Source organism: Argentina anserina, chromosome 3 (genome assembly GCF_933775445.1).
Source record: "Argentina anserina chromosome 3, drPotAnse1.1, whole genome shotgun sequence".
In the NCBI taxonomy this organism is placed as follows: Eukaryota; Viridiplantae; Streptophyta; class Magnoliopsida; order Rosales; family Rosaceae; genus Argentina; species Argentina anserina.
In genome coordinates this window covers 26,819,108-26,839,744 of record NC_065874.1, presented here as the reverse complement: position 1 = coordinate 26,839,744, position 20,637 = coordinate 26,819,108, and the positions used below count along the sequence as shown (strand labels likewise).

The following is a 20,637-nucleotide window of genomic DNA, read 5'->3' as shown; positions in this document are numbered from 1 at the left end:
TTATTTTAAAATGACGACTCAAGTGTAGATCAGTCAATGTGCATGTTTTTTAAGCCCAAATTTTATCCGCTCAAAAAACAGACTTAGACTTCACATATTTTGATTTGACCAGTCCTGTCCTGCCCTGCCCATTTTACACTTAGGATGATAGAAACATAGATCAGACAGTATGTGGGTCTTTTTATCTTATGCCGGACCAACTCTCTCCTGCCTATTTTACGGGCCAACTTTTAACATTTCCAGCGTTGCCGATAGAATTTGCGGACATACTCGCCAAAGACTACTTATATTTTTTTTGAAACGAAGACTAACAAAAAGTCCAAAAATCAAGTTGCAAACGTGGCAGAGAAGTCTCTTTAGAGTTTATTCTCTAGCAAAACCTACTCTTTAATTTTCAGTTTCAGTCTCTCAGTCTCTCTCTCTAACCATGGCGACCCCGGCGTACAGAGACGACCTCCACACCATCCTCTCCGAGCAACGCCACGAACTCATGGCCGCCAAAACCCTAGACTCCGACCTCGACATCGCCTTCTCTCTCCAAATGCAGGAAGCCATGTCCGCCTCCCTCTCCCACCACCCCTCCTCCTCCTCCCGCCCCCCTCCTCCGCCTCCGCTGCCCCTCCACGACGACACACTCGACCTCTCCGCCGCGCTCATGCTCGAAGACATCGAGAAATTCGCGCAGGAATACGAGGACCACGAGCGCTCCCTCCTCGAAGTCCGCAAGGCCAAGGAAGACCTCGACCGGAGAATCCACGACCAGAATTTCGCCGCCGAGGTCCGCGACGCGCCGGAGGACTACTGGAGCGAGTACGGCGATAACTACGAGAAGCCGTACTATGCCGACGGAGGCGGTTCGTCGTCGGCGGCGGTGGAGAGTGAGTGTTTGAGGCTGTATTGTAAGGGCTTGGTTGGAGAAGAGGTGGTTAGGGACTCGAAGGTGGTGGTGGCCGGAGCTGGGGTGGCGATATGTGATCCTAGAGATAATCTGATTTTCGAGGCGAGGAAGATTCTGGAGGCGTTTGATGGTGGTGTGGTGATGAGCAATGAGGCTGTGGAGATTGAGGCTCTAATTGAAGGGCTCAATACTGCTCTTAGTTTAGAATTGAGAAATGTGACATTTTTCTGTGATGGATACATGCTTTACCAATATGTGAGTTTTTTGTTAGTATCAAGTAAAGATTTGTGTTTTGTTCTATCTTCTTGTTTCGCTAGTTGATTGATTGATTGTTTGTTTATTTTTTAGTGTTCACTGATGCATATGTAATTTCAATGTAGCTCTTTATTTTCTACCAATTGTGATTGGGTCAGTGGTGTGCATTCTTTGCTGCAAGTTTTGGTTACTTAGATAGGGGAAATGTTGTGTATTTGTTTGGCTTGGAAGTGGATATGGAGAGTGGTTACCGGAATTGAGCATAGCTCTCGTTGTGGCTGGAAAAAAAATTCCCATCCATGCTTTTTAAAATATGAGAGATCTAGGAGTATATGTCAAGACATAATTTATTTTTTTCTGTCATTGTATGTTCTTGTGTTGCGGGTTAATTAGATTCGCACCAATCCACATGTATTGGAATGCTATCTTTTGTTTTTGAATTTTTGGTTTAATTTCTGTATAGTTCCCGGTCTGGATTTCTCGCTACAATCTCTGCTGACTTATTGCTTCCCTGAGTTGTCTTTTTTTGTAGATTTTTTATTGGATAATTTATGTAGGTAAAATATTTTGACCAATTACAGAGGAAAAAATGGATTATTATGACAAGTGTGACAAAATGAATGACATCAATCTGGTTCCTTTTCTTGGTTTTTAGCCATTCTGGTCGGTGGAATTGGTTAATTTAACTTTCTGCGGACGCTGTAAGGTCCTCCCCATACAACTTGAAATTTTGGGAGTTGATAGTTTTTATGATATAACCTATTAACACAATTTCAATTGCAATGTTAAAAGTTTTTGAATGTGCTAGCCCTTACTAGTAAATACAAGATAGGTTTTCAAATTTCACCGTCTTCAACGCTGCAGTCGGAGGTGTACTATTATGCTTTTGTAAATTTTTTAAGTTGCATTGATGATGTATTGTTCTGTCATTGCTTTAGGAATATATATTTGTGCCGACTGTGCATGTGTCTTTCACACTGCTGATATAAAACAGTTTCTTTCATAAATTCAGGTTACAGGCAGAGTAGTTCCTGGGAACAGCAAGATGGCAACATTAGTCAATCAACTGGGACTTCTACGAAGAAAATTTGAATATTGCAGCCCTTCTCTTGTGGCGCGTAGTGACATTAAGTTTGCATTTCAATTTGCAAGAGAGGCTATAGTTTCTCAAATCACCTGGCCCGCAGAAACTAGCAATGGGAAATCTTTGAAGGAAACTTGTGTAATCTGTTTTGAGGACACTGATGTTGGTAAAATGTTTTCAATTGATGGTTGTCTGCACAGATACTGCTTTACTTGCATGAAACAGCATGTAGAAGTTAAGTTGCTTAATGGGCAGATGGCACAGTGCCCTCATGAAGGCTGTAAATCTGAGGTCAATATTGAAAGCTGCGCACAATTCTTGGCACCTAAACTAGTTGAGGTTATGAGCCAAAGAATCAAAGAATCATCTATTCCTGTCACAGAGAAAGTTTATTGTCCAAATCCCAGGTGTTCTGCATTAATGTCCAAACAGGAGGTGTTGCAATATACAAACAGCTATTATGCCGGTGCTGAACAATCTGGAGCCAGGAGATGCATGAAATGCCATTCCTATTTTTGTTTTAATTGCAAAGTCCCATGGCATTCCAATATGACTTGCTATGATTACAAAAGATCACATCCTTATCCGCGTTCAGAAGATCAGTTGCTGAAATCTTTGGCTACAAAGAAACGCTGGCGCCAGTGTGTTATGTGCAAGAATATGGTAGAACTTGCAGAAGGTTGCTACCACATTACCTGCAGGTACTATACTAATCTCCGTTCTCTCCTGTTTGACTTGTCTTGTGTCTTTTCATTGTCTCTATCTTATTGACTTGTTATGTCATCTTGTGTATAACCTTAAACTAGTTATTTTTGTGTGGTATGTATACCCTGCTTTAGCTAGATCAGCTACTTTGCTAAATGGTATCAATTTATGTGCGAGAGTGGATATAGCTAATGACTGTGGCATAAAAATGGTGGTTAACCATCTTCTTTTCTACAATTGAAGAAATTCAAAAGCCTAGCATGTTAACACTCTGATTTTGAATTTGTAAGATCTCGATGATATACTAACAACTTGTATCCCTCAGATAAATTTTGTGCTTTTTTTTTCCTTTAGTATATATATTTTCTTTGATCACTGCACCGCATTTTGCTCACCTTCTATTCAAGAAAAGAATATTGTAAACCCTCAAAGTACAAAAGTGTTTTTTTTTTCGATGCTGCCCGCCTGCACTGTCACCTTTGTACCAAATTACTGATTCTTGTGGTCTGTTCCATACTTGCATTGTCTTTGTAGATGTGGCTATGAGTTCTGCTATACTTGTGGAGCTGAATGGGATAACAAGAAACCAACATGTTCCTGCCCTATCTGGGATTTGCGCAACATTATACGTGAACAGCCACAACAAGTCCTGCCCATTATACGTGAGCAACCACGGCAGGCGCCCCAACAAGTGCAGCGTCCCATCAGACGTGAACACCAACGACAAGGACAGCCCATTGGACATCATCAACCTCAAAGATTTCAAGTGCAGCAGCCCATTATTCCACAACAAGTACCATATGTCATACATGAACAGCCACATCAAGGACATGTACGTGTGCAGCTGCAGCCCAATATACAGCAGCAGCAACGACAACCTGTTGTACACGAACAGCCACGACAGGCACAGCCCATTAGACGTGAACAGCCACGACAGGTACGGCAACAACTGGGTTATAACTACTTCGAACGACCAAGACAGGCACAGCCCATTAGACGTGAACAGCCACGACAGGTACGGCAACAACAGGGTTATAACTACTATGAACCGCCAAGACAGGCACAGCCCATTAGACGTGAGCAGCCACGACAGGTGCGGCATGAAGAGCCAAGACAAATGCATCAACATCAGGATTATGACTACTATGAACAGCCAGGACAGGTACCGCCCCAAGATGATTACGATGATTATGACTACTATGACTAGGTGGATCAGACTAAAAGAGGTTCAGGCTAATATCCTTGTTCCGTCTCCTTTTCTTTGATTTCTTCATAATGGTTAGCGTTGTATTCATTTCTCCAAGAACATGAATCTTTTTGGCTAATATCCTTGAGCATGATTCTCTCTCCCTCCCCCTCTTCATCTTCTTCATTACTGCAATTACTTAAGCTAGGCTTTAGTCTGAATGCCATGAATTTTTTTGGTGATAAAAACCGACGAACTCAGCAAATTCACGATGTGGAGCGAATTTGAATAAAACGAAGAACTCTGGTAAGCGCCCACGACACGTGTCAGTACATGATTGGTTAAGAAACTGCCATCGTTAACTCGTAGAAGGTAAGACTTTTAAACGAACTCTCTTTTCTTTTATTTTCATTCTGCACTTGTGCACCGCCACCTTCTTCTACACCGATCGGCGAGACCGGCAAGCATCACCAACCATCATCTTTTCCTTATCTCCACCGTCTCAACCATGCTAGCAAATCCAACATGCACCCTGATTTGCCCTTCAATCGAAGACTGGTACAGTATAACAGTAAACAATCCAAGGAGGAACTCCACCGATCGATCAAGGCTCCGACGAGTTTAATTCCTTTCCAATTCCGTAAACCCAGACCTCTCACTCTTCTCCTTAATTCGAGTTCTTCTTTTTCCCCCAAAATAAGAATCTAATCTTTATATCGACGCTGCAACCTACCTCCGCCGTCGATTATCTTGCTTCCCAGCAAGGATTCGTTTGAGACTCCGATCAGCTTTTCATTCTCTTTTGGCAAGCTTAATTCTTAAAGAGAAAGAAACCCGATTCAATTTGTGCCCAGTTTCATAAAAATTGAATCCAATTCCATTTTCATCTCTTCTTATGTTCATCTCTGCTATTGGAACCCAATCCTTCCACTTTCTCTCTTTAATTCCAGACAACGTCGAGCCTTGGAAGTAACGAGTTGTGGCAGCTATGCCTTGAGGAGGAACAATGCACTAAAGCCTGGAAAGCTACTGATTAGAGGGTGCATCTATTTTACAGCTAACGCTGTTTTTACTAACGCACTGGGCGCCGTCCAGAATAGTCCTAAGTGGGTCTGTGTAATTCTCCAAATTGCTGATTACAATAATACTAGTAAGTGCGTGAATAGCTGATTAAGGGGAAAGTGCAAAATTGAGTCTGTGAAATCGTTTACATATGCTTGCTATTCTAAACAGACCACAAACAAAATTCAACAATATGTATCCCAAGATCTATCTTTTAACTAATTTATTAATTTGAGTTATGTATGAGCTGCAACAACTTCTCAGAACTCTCATTCACATAAACCGGCACATCACTCTCCAAATCAAGTCGGTGTGGGAAATATTGGAGGAGCTCGAAAGTATCACGAGTATGATGGGAGGCCTCAGAGTTCTTCCCCACATAATTCCATACTTTCAAAGCGTCCTCTTTCGACTTGAACACGACCCGGTGGAAGTAGAAATCCATCTTCTTTACTACTAAATGAGCTGCTACTGCTTCTTTTCCACCACATTTCCTGTCAAAAACACAAACATTAAATAAAAGAGACGCATAAAAAAAAATTAATGTATGATATCTGCGGAGTAGAGAAATCTTAACATGGTTTACACATGCACCTGAAATGATTAATGAGTTGGTATGTGCGAAGTGGTTCTGTGAACCTCGTAGAATAAATCAGGAAAAGTATCCTCGATTCATATTCTTGGAGCGAGTAATATTGACTATCAAAGCGTGAGCGAACCCTAGGGTTTGGGACATCGAAAGGGTCAACTCCACGCATTGCTATAAATGGTTTTCCTGTTTCAATCTTATACCCTGTATAAAGATGCACAAACATGGATAACCGTTATGGTGAACTTATGGTTTCCATGTAAATAAGTAAATGAATAGATAGAAATATTACGTCTCAAAGTTCCACCGGTGAACTTATCAAAGAATGTTGAATTATATAATGCTTCTAGGGCCACCTCAGCAACCTGATCTCCATTCATGCCGAACTCATAACTAGAATATTTTAGCAATACAATTAATCACGAGGTAAGTCACAAAAGAGACAAATTAAAGAACGAAAACTCAATTAGAACTAGGACTTACCGAGACTGTAAAATTCTTTGAGCATGTTTAGAACCAGATCCCAATGTTGTACACCCTTTGTAGATTTGTTCACTCGTGACTCGTCCTTTGATTATAAAGATACGATAAAGTTGAAGACCCTGCAACCAACAATTTAAGTAAATTCGATCAGCATATCATAAATATATGATCGAGAAGAATGCATGCATAAGCGATAAGAAGAATTTTGCTTACATCTTGTTCATCCCATCCGGCCATGAGTACCCCAAATGCTTTGTCGTTCTTAATATTTTCAGGCAGACCCCGTAAATGAGCACACATTAGTTGTAATGCATATGCAACTGATTCACCATTCTTCTCAAACTGTATTGTATCAAAAAAGTAATAATTATTTGTCGTTAGAATACTACTAGCTTTCCCTTTTCCAAATTTAAGCAAAATTATAGAGCAGAGGTAAGTATCCAATTCTCCGATTAATGAGGAAGAATCATCGAATATAGTTTTTTAAGTACTACTCTTACCTCAATAATACATTCGGATCTCACACTCTGACACATCTTCCTGCAATCAATAACTGTCCCGGACATTACAGCAATTATATAGGAAGATATTTGAAACATTTTCACCTTGTCGTTGTTGACTGAAATATTCAAAAAAGAAGAGAGACAGTACGTTAAATATAGAGAAAAATAGAAAACGAGGAAGAGCTAGGGCCGAAAAGATTAGAACTTATGAAGAGGAAAAGAATTGTACTCCTAAGTGGCTTGTCAAGCCTTATTTCATTTGATGTCCTAGAATCAGCTCCAATTAGGATGCCTTCATCGTACCAAAGACCAACAATTGTTGTCCCTTTCGTTTCTCCAGAGTATTCTGTTGTTTCTCCTCCCTCTGAAGAGTATTTGGAACTCGTGCAACCCATATTTCTGTCGAGAGATCAGAGGTGAAATTTCTAGAGCTTCAAAATTAAGAAGAAATTAAGCAAAGATCTTACAAATTTGTTGATTCCAATTAAATTTGAAGAAAATTTGATGCAATTATGACACTACATTGTAATATATACATACATACATACATATATATATATATATATATATATATATATCAAACCCTTTAGGTGAATTGACGAAAGATATTTAGTAATGCTAGGTTTCACTATTTCAGTACTGGTTTATCGTTCAAGAATCCAACATGCATTAGTCTAAATACTTAATTACTATGTTTTACAACGCGATTGAAAAAGTTAGAGTACGTACTATGAGAATGCAAGATCGATCAGAGTATACCACAGAGTCCCTTCGAGAATGCAAAGGCCAAAGTATTCGAACTACCTTTATCTGGCTTTGTGATTGAATTGCTAATCTAATAACTTCATTATATAGAACACTAAGAACACTATTCCTTAAGTTTAAAAGAATAGGAAATATTAAATCGGGAAATAAACTATCAAGTCTACTGGAATGATACAAGGAATCCTAATACATTAACATGCAAGTAAAAAAAGTAACAATTGATTAACTTGACTAGGGAAATCATCAGATAGCATGATAAGTTTCGTTAATGGGAAATAATAAGATTTTGGTTCTTGTTCTATTTTCTTGTACGTAATAATGCTCTAGCTTTTGGTGAGTGTAATGTTATCCTCGTTCTAAACTCATTCTCTCGGAGCTCCTGCAGTTTGGATTGGATTGCGTTTACATAATCGCTTTGTTTTCCGTGCGCATTGATCTTGTGGTAATTCGTTTTGAAACTATACAGAGTCTATTTGCATAGGGATAATGGTGTTTGTAACTTACTTGTTACTATCGGACAAGAAAAAAAAATCAGTGTAGCAACGAATAAAAAATATAAAAAAACAAACTAGTACATGTGATACTTAAGGAAACCTCACAGCATAAGGAAAGTAAAAGCACAAATAAGGAAAAGATATTTAAGAAGATCAGATCTAACACAAACATGAATCATATATATAACAGCCATGCCTTATGTTTTTCACAATAGTTTGTTAACCTAGCCAAACCTAATTTCAACTTCTCAGAGACATCCCTCGAAAGCCATGAAGATCCTCCCGCACCCTAGGGTACCAACTATTATAACTGAAAGCGTCTCAGAAGTCGTGAGGGAATTCCTGCTTGGGCCGGTTCATCTATCTAGAGGAGGAAAAGGTTTTATTTATTCTAATTTATACATATACGTACTCATCCTTACGCTAAACCCCAAGTCCTAACTAGTTCCTCTCTTTGACACAGATACAGCGGCCACGATACTCAGCCAAACTGAACGACCGGTGAAGATCTGCGATCCTCGAACAGAAGAAACGGAGGAAATCCTCATCGAACCTATTAACCCTGCTGGTATGATCTATATACCTATTTATTATTGAGACAATTTTTTTTTTGATGACATAGGAGTTAGGATACCTGAGTTTTAATATTCTTGACAACTAAATTTTGAGAGAAAAAAGAGAAGAAAATAATTTAGTTATAATCAATTTTATCGGTTGCTCGTTTTGATTTTTTGTTTGTTTTTGCCTTTGGTACTTAACAGTAGAATCGCAAACGTGTGGCATCGTAGAAAAACCAAAGGTATCTAATTATACACATTATTGTCTGATCTGCGATGATAATTGTGATCACAGCACCGGGACCTGCCCTGACAGAACGGGAAAATTTGTAACACTTTGTTCCCGATGTGATTTTCTCCCGTGCAAAAATGAGGGTGACCACAAGGAACAGTACCTTTATGAACAATTGTTGTTTTGTAGTGATTGCAATACAGTTGGTGATCACTATATACATCCAGACATCGATTCCGACATGGGTGACGATGGCTGGAATTGTGAATTAGATGACGTTGACTGGGACGATACGGGCGATCGTCCGGATCAGAATGCAGTGAAAGGCGCCGCTGCTGCATAGATTGAGTGTCGTCAATCCCCACTTTAGCTGGTTCCTTGATAACTATTTTAAACTTTACGGTCATATATATCCGATTGATGTACTGCAGTTTTATAATTCCATGATCTACGTTCGCTGGTATCTAGATCATTGATCCTTAATCAATTTGTGGTGTGTGTATCTATTATTATAAAATTAATTAAATCAATTACCGATGATTTAGTGTTTTAGTAAGAACCTGAAGGGCTGAAGCAAACGAAAATATACTACTGTACTGCACTTTTGACAAACATTACTCTCTTTGCACTAGCTATTCCTCACATTAATAATTTACAAACAATCAAGAATGGTTTTTTGTTTTTGGAAGCAACAATCAAGAATGATTAGTGTTAGAATTAAGACCACAAAACTAGTTCTTGTGCGTAAAGTAAAAAACAGTGTGAAATCCTTTATATATCTGATTGATGTAATTGAACTTACTTTACCGCAATTGTCTTTTACTTTCATGATCAAATTGTACGTTAGTATCTTTAATCCATGATCACTATTCAATTGGTGGTATTACTAGTAGTCAGCTGGCTGATACTAATTAATGAAATCACTATCAGTTACGGATCAACAATCTCATGCTGTCATGCATAACAGATGAAGCATTTATACTTATACGTACAACATGAAAGTTACAATATCAGGAAATTCATACTGGCTACTTGGAGATTGAGATTGGTTCCACACATTGTTGTCGGAACTCGGAAGCATACACACAGCAGATACAAGTCATACAACGATGATTATATGAAGGACTTCACCCTAAGGCTACTGCTTTTGTACATCTAATCTGTCATATGATCCGGCCCAGCCCAAGCTTGTGTTCAGGTGTCAAAATTCTAATAGAAAAAATATAAAAAGTTTGAACGTTATTGCGTGTTTGGTGTAATAGGCATTTGGCTCGTCAAGGGGCAAGATCAAATATTTTCATAAATATGAAGATTTAAGTCTATTTATTTAAAACGGGCTTTTGTGAGTCGGGTCTTGCGAGTTTGTAATTAGATAAAAAAATATAATACTCTTAATTAAGAGTTTTGAACAATAAAAGAATTTTTGGAAAACATTCTAAAAAAAATCACAAATAAATTCTAATTTAGAAATATTATCGATCGACACCACCAGATGTGATCGATATATATATTTAGGGACCCTATAAAAATTTTGTCTATTTTGGACATGGTTTGACTATCTGTATCTATAGTCAACAAAAAAATAAGCGTTTTGGCATATTAAAACTCAATTGACCGGGGTTTTGCCAAATAGATTTCCTTAGTGCGACCATGCACGATTTGTGACAAAAATTATGTGATTTTCAAATATGCAAATGGCTTTCAACATTCACATCTTGGTATGAGGCCTCCCTTAGGACATATTAGTGGTGTTTTTGGTATACCAGAAATTCCAACGGTCAAACTAAGTCCGAATTTGATGAAATCTTTACATGGTCACTAAATATATATACCGATCACATCGGCTTGTGTCAATCAATCCCGAGAAATTTCCTTCATATAGTCGCTTCATAATGCGATAGTTTTATCTAAACCTAATATAAAGGTTATGATACATTAGTAGACACATCGGCGATCGACAACTCCAGTTCGAAATATGGTTGATCGACACCATCATATGTGATCGGTATATATATATATATATATATATTTAGGAATCCCGTCAAAATTTTGTACGTTTTGGACATGGTTTGACCATCCGTATATACGGTCAACAAAAAAAATGTGTTTTGACATATTAAAACCTCATTGACCGAGACTTTGCCAAATAGGTTTCCTCGGTGCAACCACGCATGATTATATGCACACGGCTTTCGGTGTTCGCATCTTGTTAATGAGTCTTCCCTTATGACATATTAGTGGTTTTTTTTACCGGAAATTTCGACAGTCAAATGAGGTCCGAATTTGATGAAATTTTTACAGGGTCACTAAATATATATATCGATCACATCTACTGGTGTCGATCGGTCCTGAGAAGTTTTTTTCATATAGTCGCTTCATAATGCGATAGTTTTATTCTAAACCTAATATAAATATTATAATATATTAGTGGACACTTCGGCAAATGACAACTCCAGTTCGAAATATGGTCGATCAACACCAACAGATGTAATCAGTATATATATTTAGGGACCCCGTAAAAGTTTCGTCCGTTTTGGACATGGTTTGACTGTTCGTATCTACAGTCAACCAAAAAGTTGGCATTTTGATATATTAAAACCTCATTTACCAGGACTTCGCCAAATGAGTTTTCTCGGTGCGACTGTGCACGATCGGTGACAAAAATTAGGTGATTTTAGATATGCAAACGGCTTTTAGCGTTCGCATCTTGGTAATAGGTCATCCCTTAGGGCATATTAGTGGTTTTTCGGTTTAACGGAAATTTTGACGGTCAGAGAATGTCCGATTTGGATGAAATTTTTACAGGGTCACTAAATATATATACCGATCACATCGGCTGGTGTCGATCAATCCCGAGAAGTTTCTTTCATATAGTTGCTTCATAATGTGATAGTTTTATTCTAAACCTAATAAAATATGTATGTAAAATATTGTATTACATGATAGCCTTTACAGGCTAAGCCGTGCGGGCTGGGCCCACGGGTTAGGCCGGGTTTCACATCTCTAAACTAAGCTCAGCTCTCTACTCACGGAAAGCGGACTTTCTCGTGGGCCGGGCCGAGCCGAGTAAAAACTCATCAGACTTGCGGGTCTCCGTGGACTTATCGGATACGCGGACTAAATAATGATGCCTAATAGTCAGTGAACAATGAGTAAACAACACCCTTTATCATATATGCATCATTCGATAATAAAAAAAGAAATTAGCAAGCTTAATTTGTTATTTTATGAAAACAATATTTGTTTTATGTGGATCAAATCATGAAGAATTGTGTTTCTTTTCAAAAATAAAAGTCATAATTTGTGTCACGTCCAACTTTATAGATTTTTGGCATTGCATGAGTTGATAGGTCATTTAGTGTGTGGCTCGCTGCTTCTTCTTCCTGAATTATTATTACGCATCGATTAATCCATGTGGCCTTGATAACTTAATTTCTAAGGCACCAACTTAGGCATTGTAAGTGAAACATATTAGTTGGAGTGACTCATCGACATGTAGATGTTGGTGTGATATTCTTGTAATCTTGATCCAGCTTGTAGATATGGTGTTGAGCAATTTATATATCAATTATACAGTAATATTGTATAGCAATAAGGACCACCATTATAATGATTGAACCCACCATGCTCTACACCATAAAGGTATCATCATTTTGTTCGCAATATTATTTTGTTCGCAATATTATTTTGTTCATACACTAGGCGACTAGTTAGTATAAATAATTCCACAGTATGAGATTGTAAATGTCTCGACGGATTTTGTTAGAGTACCACGATTTCTATGAAAATCTGATCTTTCTCATGCAGTAGTTGATTATCTAATAACTTTACTCCGTGAAACATAAGAGAGAAAAAATAAAAGACTTGAGAGGGTCGATTTGAGATTTAGACTTGACGGTAGGTTGTTGTGTCTTCACTGGTTATGATTCTACTAATGAAATCCTGAACTAGTAAGTTACATGGAGAGATTAAAGGCTTCAGGATCTTACATTGTTTTCGCTACTTGATAATATGGTAGTCTTTAATTTCAAGTACAATAATAAGGATTGACATAATGACACAACCCGCCCACATATTATCCTAATATCTAGAATATGTCGTGCGGAGACCACTAACAAACGAGGTACACCAAAATTTCGGCATAATTTCTATTGAAAGTAGTCAACATTTTCATGCACAAAAACGACACTTCTACATTCACACATCCACTTCAATACTTGGAGCCTCCGTGCTCCCAACACATAAACCAAACTCCACCACTAACTCAAAATTATCAAAGCAAGACTATAACCTTACAACTAAACTGGTGGAAACTGCAAGAATGAATATGCCTCACTCGAGGTACCATTGACCTCCGCAAACTTTTCCTGCAAACTCGGCGGTTGAAAACAAATGGCATAGGAGAAAGTAATTTAAAAACGAAAACAAGTTAGAGTGAGCAGACGAAAAATCAATACCGAAATAAGGTAATTGATTATAATTACTTCCCTAATTTTCTATACTACGAAAAACTGATGCATGAGATTTATGGTTATAAATAACGAAATTTAAATATTACTTCCAAGGATTTCTCTCCGAGGAACACAAGCAAATACAAGGTCAGACAAGGCTAATAATTACCACCCTTGATGTAAAAAATAGAAGCATCCAATATAATAACATAGACATATCGAAACTCACGTGCATGCCTGCCATATCACTCACATACCAACACAAGACCACAACACACCATATAAGCACCACACACATCCCCTCAATTTCTGAATATATACATGAGGTCCACTAGTACATCCCCTCTCTTTGTGTGTGGTCGCACCAAGGAAGCCCATTTAGCAAAGCCCCGATCAATAAGGATTTTAATATGTCAAAACACCTATTTTTCTGTTGACCGTAGGCACGAACGGTCAAACTATGTCCAAAATGGACGAAACTTTTACGGGGTCCCTAAATATATATACCGATCACATCTTCTGGTGTCGTTCGACCATATTTCGAACTGGAGTTGGTGATCGCCTAAGTGTCTACTAATGTGTCATAACCTTTATATTAAATTTTGAATAAAACTATCGCATTATGAAGCGATTATATGAATGAAACTTCTCGAGATCGATCGACACCAGCCGATGTGATCAGTATATATATTTAGTGACCCTGTAACAATTTCATCCAATTCAGACCTTATTTAACCGTCAGAATTTTCGGTAAATCAAAAACACTATTAATATGCCCTAAGGGATGACATATTACAAATATGCCCTGAGGGATGACATATTACAAATATGCGAACGCCGTCATTATGAAGCGATTATATGAATGAAACTTCTCGAGATCGATCGACACCAGCCGATGTGAACAGTATATATATTTAGTGACCCTGTAAAAATTTCATCCAATTCAGACCTTGTTTAACCGTCAGAATTTTCGGTAAATCAAAAACACTATTAATATGCCCTGAGGGATGACATATTACAAATATGCCCTGAGGGATGACATATTACAAATATGCCCTGAGGGATGACATATTACAAATATGCCCTGAGGGATGACATATTACAAATATGCGAACGCCGTCATTATGAAGCGATTATATGAATGAAACTTCTCGAGATCGATCGACACCAGCCGATGTGAACAGTATATATATTTAGTGACCCTATAAAAATTTCATCCAATTCAGACCTTGTTTAACCGTCAGAATTTTCGGTAAATCAAAAACACTATTAATATGCCCTAAGGGATGACATATTATAAATATGCCCTGAGGGATGACATATTACAAATATGCGAACGCCGTCAGCCGTTTTAAATATCTGAAATCACTTAATTTTTGTTACCTATTGTGCGCGGTCGCACTGAAGAAATCCATTTGGTAAAGCCCCGGTTAATGGGGTTTCAATATGTTAAAACGCCTCTTTTTTAGTTGACCGATGATACGAACGGTTAAACCATATCCAAAACAGACGAAATTTTTAAGGGTTCCCTAGATATATATATCGATCACATCCGCTCGTGTCGATTGATCATATTTCGAACTGGATTTGTCGATTGCTGAAGTGTCCACTAATGTATCATAACCTTTATATTAGGTTTTATAATAAAACTATCGCATTATGAAGCGACTATATGAAGTAATTTTCTCAGAATCAATCGATACCATCCGATGTGATCGGTATATATCTTTAGTGACAATTTTAAAATTTCATCCAATTCGGACCTCAATTGACCGTCGAAATTTCCGGTAAACCAAAAACAAACACTAATAGGCCATAAGGGGGATGCATTACCAAGATGCGAATGCGGAAAACTATTTACATATTTGAAATCACCTAATTTTTGTCACCGATCGTGCGTGGTCGCAACGAGGAAACCCTTTTGGTAAAGTCCCGGTCAATGAGGTTTTATTATGTCAAAACGTCTTTTTTTTTGTTGACCGTACGTACGGAATGTCAAACTATGTTTAAAACGGATGAAATTTTTACAGGGTTCCTAAATATATATATATCGATCACATCTACTGGTGTCGATCGGCAATATTCGAAACTAGAATTTATTTGTGATTTTTTTAAGAATGTTTTATAATAATTATTTTATTGTTTCAAACCTTTAAATTATAGTATTATGTTTTTTTCTCTAATACAAGCTCACAATACCCGCTTTAGGTGTGCGAGCTTGGATTTTCATATTTATGAAAATACTCGGTCCGACCCGATCCGTCACTTATTTAAATGTATTAAGGCCCGATCCGGCCGGTTGAGGAGTTGTGAACTTTAGTATAATAATGTTGGTGCTATGTCATTGTCGGACTGGTGTCTATGTTTAGGACTTACATGCAAAACTAAATAACGAAGGTCATCATATTAATGAACGTGACAGTTATTTATGAATTTCAAATATAGGTGTCATTTAAATAGTTTTTCTCTCTCCCATAGCCATCTAATTTTTCTTTTTCTAAGAAAAATGAATATAAAATAGTTATTTTGCTAAATACAACAAGATTTAACAACTCGGTTTACACTTAAGTCTATAACATAAATTAACAAACAACAAACGTTACAATACAAAAGCTAACAAATTAAACAAATAATAAAAATCATCACACTAATTTAAAATCGCGGCTGCTAATCTCAATAGAGGCATATAACTATAAGCTGAGAAGTAGCCAAATTTATAGAATAAATGTGCGAGCTTGATATTAGCTGATGCAATTGTTATTAATTATAAAGTTAGTGTTAATATTCATTTGGGTCATTTCGATAGGCTGATTTAGAAGCGAATGTCTGCATACAGTGCTCAAGTGCTCCAGGCAGTGCAGATGGTGGTGTTGGTCTTGTGGATGCCAAACCAAAGATCCATCTTCAGCTTCTTCTCGCCTCGTCAATAATAAATTTGAATCTAAGATAGAGATGTCCATGACCTCTAACAAATGGAAGTTCTCAATTTTTACACTAGTTGCAAAATTCACTTGTAATCCAGACGCATCATATCCACATAATGTATGTGGCATATTGCCGTAAATTCATAACCCTATCATCAATTTCTTCCATCAATCATAGACATATCCCCTTCAGTCTAGTCCGGTGACTCCGGTCAGATTCAAGGTCGACGGAGTGGGAGTTGGGCAGACGTCTGGGTTAGAATTTGAGAGAAAAAGAAAATCGAAAGAAAATTATATAGATTCCACCAGCCGCTGAAAATAAAAACGAGCAAAGACAATAGGAGGAGAGAGTGACAGAGTCGTTAGTACGCAACAACCGCTCAAACGCCCCCGCCCTCGAATCTCCACCGCCTACCATCCACCCGGTCCCACCTGACACACTCCCCTGCGTCTCCCGGCACCAGATCCCACGCGATATAAATTATTATTTTAAATTTAAAATAAAAAAGCGAAATTTCTGGTTGCCACTGCAAGAAATCAAAAAGGGCAACAAGCCAACAACCACTCTTCTTCTTCTTCTCTCTCTCCCAATTTTCAATCCCTTTCCCTTTCCTTTTCATCTTCCCATTTTTCCTGATCTCCAAATGTAATCAAAACCACTCGCTCCCTTTTCTCTTTTCTCCCTTTGAGATTTCCGGTCAATGTCTGACTCCGACTCCGACTCGGTGCCGGTGTTCCCCGCTCGGCCCTGGCGACCAGACGATCTTCTCAACGGCGGCTCTGCGGCATCGTACGGCGGAGTACCGGTGTACTCGGGCGTCAATGCCATGAAGCCGGAGGGAGTCGGCGAGCACGTGCGGGAGTTCGCGGCCGCGGCGGCGGAGATGGCGGTGGCGTTCGGGAAGGGGTGCAGGGATATTGCGAGGCAGAGCTTGGGGAACAGGGACTCGGCGGTGGCGCGAAGCTTCGAGAAGGTGAAGGAGTCGTACATTGGGAAGAGAATGAAGAAGCTGGGTGTGAAGCTGACGTTTATGAATGAGTATTTGCCGGAGGATAAGGAGCCGCTTCATGCTTGGTCTGTGATTCTCTTCGTCGCCGTTTTGGCTTTGACAGGTCCGTCAATCTGTGTGTTGTTGAGCTTTTGCTATTGTTCTTAGTTTTTTCTCTGTTTGGTTGCTGAGTCATTTATAATTTTACTTTGTTTTTTAATTTTTAAAATAATTTTGGTTAATTTTAAGACATGTTTACTTGACCGGAAATATTTTCGCCGGAGAATAATTTGCCGGAAAGTGGAAAAGTTGTAGATGAAATGGATTTGACTTATTGTTTAGTAGAAGAAATTTTGATCATAACAGTTAAAATGCCGATCTTTCGCTTTTTAATAGAGTTTTACAAATGGCATCGTGTTTAGAGTATATGTGTCTATTAGTCTGATGATTTGGTTGGTTGGGGTCTTTTATTGTGCATCTTGCTAACATGGCTTACAAATTTCCAGTATTGATTGTGAATATGGAAACTACCGCTACCACTCCGGAGGTAGTGAAGAAGGTATTCATACATCCTCCTAGTGCCGCCCGCATTCTGCTTCCAGATGGTAGATACATGGCATATAAGGAGCAAGGAGTTCCAGCTGACAGAGCTAGAGTCTCTATCATTTCTCCACATTCCTTTCTTTCCTCCAGGCTGGCAGGTGAGATGTTCTTTTATGGCGAAAAGGCCTAAACCAACAGATCATGCATCTGCTTTACTTTCCCTTTTCTTTGATGTAGGCTTGCATTTTCTCAATTTTGTAATGTTGCTTTTCAAAATTAGGAATTCCGGGACTTAAGGCTTCACTACTGGAAGAGTTTGGTGTTCGCTTATTGACGTATGATCTTCCTGGATTTGGAGAGAGTGATCCTCATCCCAACAGGAACCTTGAAACTTCAGCAATGGATATGTTGCTCTTAGCTGATGCTGTTGGTGTTAATGATAAGTTTTGGGTTGTTGGATACTCCAGTGGAAGCATTCATGCGTGGGCAGCACTCAGATACATTCCTGATAGACTTGCAGGTACAGTGTCACTTACACATATATGATCCCTCCAGTCTATGCTGCAATGCAAATTTCCTGAAGTGGAACAGATACGGTATTTCCAAAAGGATAGTTCTGCTATTAAGTAGTTCGGTACTATATGATGGTAAATGTGGTCACATGCACCATCTCTGCTATTCCTCTTAAGTTTCTGATTTTCATGTTAGTTACCTGAAAAGTCTTTCTCATGGCGTCTTTGCCGTATTTTGTACCTGTAATGGAAATGTTAATATCATCATGGATGACAAGTCTGTAATGAGGCTCGATAGATTATGTTTATTAATATTAAGGTTGTAGTTCAACTACTTTTCTAATATTTTTCACTTTTTGATTTCCTGGTGATGAGAAGCATCACGATTTAATATTATTTGTTCTTTGGAGATTATGATCTCTGCAATATTATTTCCAGTAATGTTCTCATAGTCCTGACTGATCTAATTTTAGGTGCTGCCATGATCGCTCCAATGGTCAATCCATATGATTTAATCATGAATAGGGAAGAGAGGCGTAGAACCTGGAAATGGTGGACAGGAAGAAGGCAATTTTTGTACTTTTTAGCGAGGAGGTTTCCCAGATTTCTTTCTTACTTTTACCACCAGAGCTTTTTATCTGGAAAGCATGGACAAATTGACAAATGGCTCTCATTGTCACTGGGAAAGAGGGTGAGACTTATTTTCGCTATTTCGTATTTACAGGTGGAACTTTTGCCAATTTGACACGAAGTTTTGACTTTTAAATCATGTAGAACTTTTGTTTTACATGACATTGTATGGAAAAAAGAAAATCCAATTTTAGGGATCTTATATGTAAATTTGCAGTAATGCGGAAAGAATTTCTTAACCGATCAAATGCCATGGTATTGTATTATTTGATAATGTATTGAGATGCGTTCTTTAGCTGTTCGTTAGAAGGGTGGTTCTGTCATTCTACTTTTGTGCTTCAGTTCGTTTCTGTTTACATTTGAAATAAATGAATTAACATGATGATACTTCAATCTGAGAATTTATTGTCTGCATGTACCAGGATAAGGCTTTAATAGAGGATCCAATCTATGAAGAATTCTGGCAGAGGGATGTTGAAGAGTCAATTAGGCAGGGCAGTGCAAAGCCTTTTGTGGAGGAAGCTGTTTTGCAGGTATCGAATTGGGGTTTCAGCCTTGCAGACCTCAAATTGCAGAAGAAGCAACAAGGGAAAGGAATGCTCAATTGGCTCAAGTCTGTGCTCAGTGCAGCTCAGGAGGAATATATTGGCTTCCTTGGACCAATACATATATGGCAGGTTAGACGCTTCTCTATCGCACTACATATTTCTTCAGCCACTTAATAATCTATGCCTTATATACTTAAGACATTATCCAAAAAGACCACGTTACATGTATAGTAGATAACACCAAGATCAATGATTAGACAGGGTTAGTTTAATTGATTTGCCTTATGTCATGCAAATATGAAGTCCTGAACTTTCTAATGAATTGTTTAGAAATGACTTCTGTTAGAAGAATGTGGATGAAATACTGTAACATGCTTGTTAAAAGCATATTGCTGGTGGTTGTATTCTTGCAACCATGATGATCTCAACACATTAATTGGGTTGAGTTTAATCTTTCTGCACAAGTAAATTTAATTGAGATTGCTTTACTGACAGGGGATGGATGATAAGGTGGCGCCACCGTCAATGACAGATTTTGTGCACAGGATTTTACCAGGAGCTGCTGTACATAAGCTCCCCTATGAGGGTCATTTCACATACATCTACTTTTGTGATGAATGCCATAGACAGATATTCACTACACTCTTTGGAACACCACAAGGGCCAATCAACATCACCACAGAAGTGGAGCGAGGTCCTCTCCGAGCACATACCGAAGAACAGGAGGAGATAACCGTTGGTGATTCAGTTCTGGCACGAGCTGAGACATGATTATCTAGTTAGTGCAGGGAGGAAGTGTATATACCATAGGGTGTTCTGCCACACATAGATGGTTAAGAAAAAAGGGAAAAAAATGAAGAATAGTAGTATGAACGAACAACTTCGACATCGTAGTGGTTCTCTGGTTTCAAGCTATACTTTTTGCGCTGTTCTAGTTGGGATTCTCAGGTGGAGTATGATAGTAGCAAGTTTTGGCCAGGAAAGAATATAAAGAAAGATACCAAAGTTGTTTCGACTGTTCGTGCAAATTACAAAATCTCTGTTTATTTGAAGCAATGAGGACCACTATAATAAGGACTAGTTGAGGAAAAAATAAAAGTATAATAACAAAATATATTTAATGATAAATAAAATTAAATAATTATATAAATTTTACTATTAAGCATATGCAACACCTCTAAGAGCTTGTCATATGACCGTTTGATATTATTTTACTGCATATTGTAT

The 20,637-nt window shown here is 38.3% G+C and overlaps 3 protein-coding genes across 6 annotated transcripts in view; all 3 read left to right on the top strand.

The window, feature by feature from the left end:
• LOC126785649 (uncharacterized) overlaps positions 1-4,296 on the top strand; it is a 55,349-nt gene extending 51,053 nt beyond the window's left edge. The window contains exons 1-3 of one of the 4 annotated variants that reach the window (XM_050511259.1): positions 399-1,153; positions 2,166-2,938; positions 3,477-4,296. In XM_050511259.1, the coding sequence (XP_050367216.1) occupies positions 428-1,153; positions 2,166-2,938; positions 3,477-4,149 (2,172 nt within the window). In that variant the 5' untranslated portion in view covers positions 399-427 and the 3' untranslated portion in view covers positions 4,150-4,296. Of the gene's footprint in view, positions 1-398; positions 1,154-2,165; positions 2,939-3,476 lie in introns of those variants that run through there. The other 3 variants (XM_050511260.1, XM_050511258.1, XM_050511255.1) reach the window with 3 other exon arrangements.
• Positions 4,297-8,264: 3,968 nt separating this feature from the next.
• Positions 8,265-9,268, top strand: LOC126788850 (uncharacterized). Its single transcript, XM_050514860.1, has 3 exons — positions 8,265-8,403; positions 8,488-8,592; positions 8,786-9,268. The coding sequence occupies exons 1-3, from the start codon at positions 8,295-8,297 to the stop codon at positions 9,154-9,156; spliced, it is 585 nt and encodes a 194-aa protein (XP_050370817.1). The 5' UTR covers positions 8,265-8,294; the 3' UTR covers positions 9,157-9,268.
• A 7,490-nt stretch (positions 9,269-16,758) lies between these two features.
• Positions 16,759-20,425, top strand: LOC126787745 (uncharacterized). Its single transcript, XM_050513646.1, has 6 exons — positions 16,759-17,301; positions 17,684-17,878; positions 18,001-18,240; positions 18,706-18,923; positions 19,285-19,539; positions 19,906-20,425. Exons 1-6 carry the CDS (start codon positions 16,890-16,892, stop codon positions 20,179-20,181), a joined length of 1,596 nt encoding a protein of 531 aa, XP_050369603.1. The 5' UTR covers positions 16,759-16,889; the 3' UTR covers positions 20,182-20,425.
• The last annotated feature ends 212 nt before the right edge of the window (positions 20,426-20,637 follow it).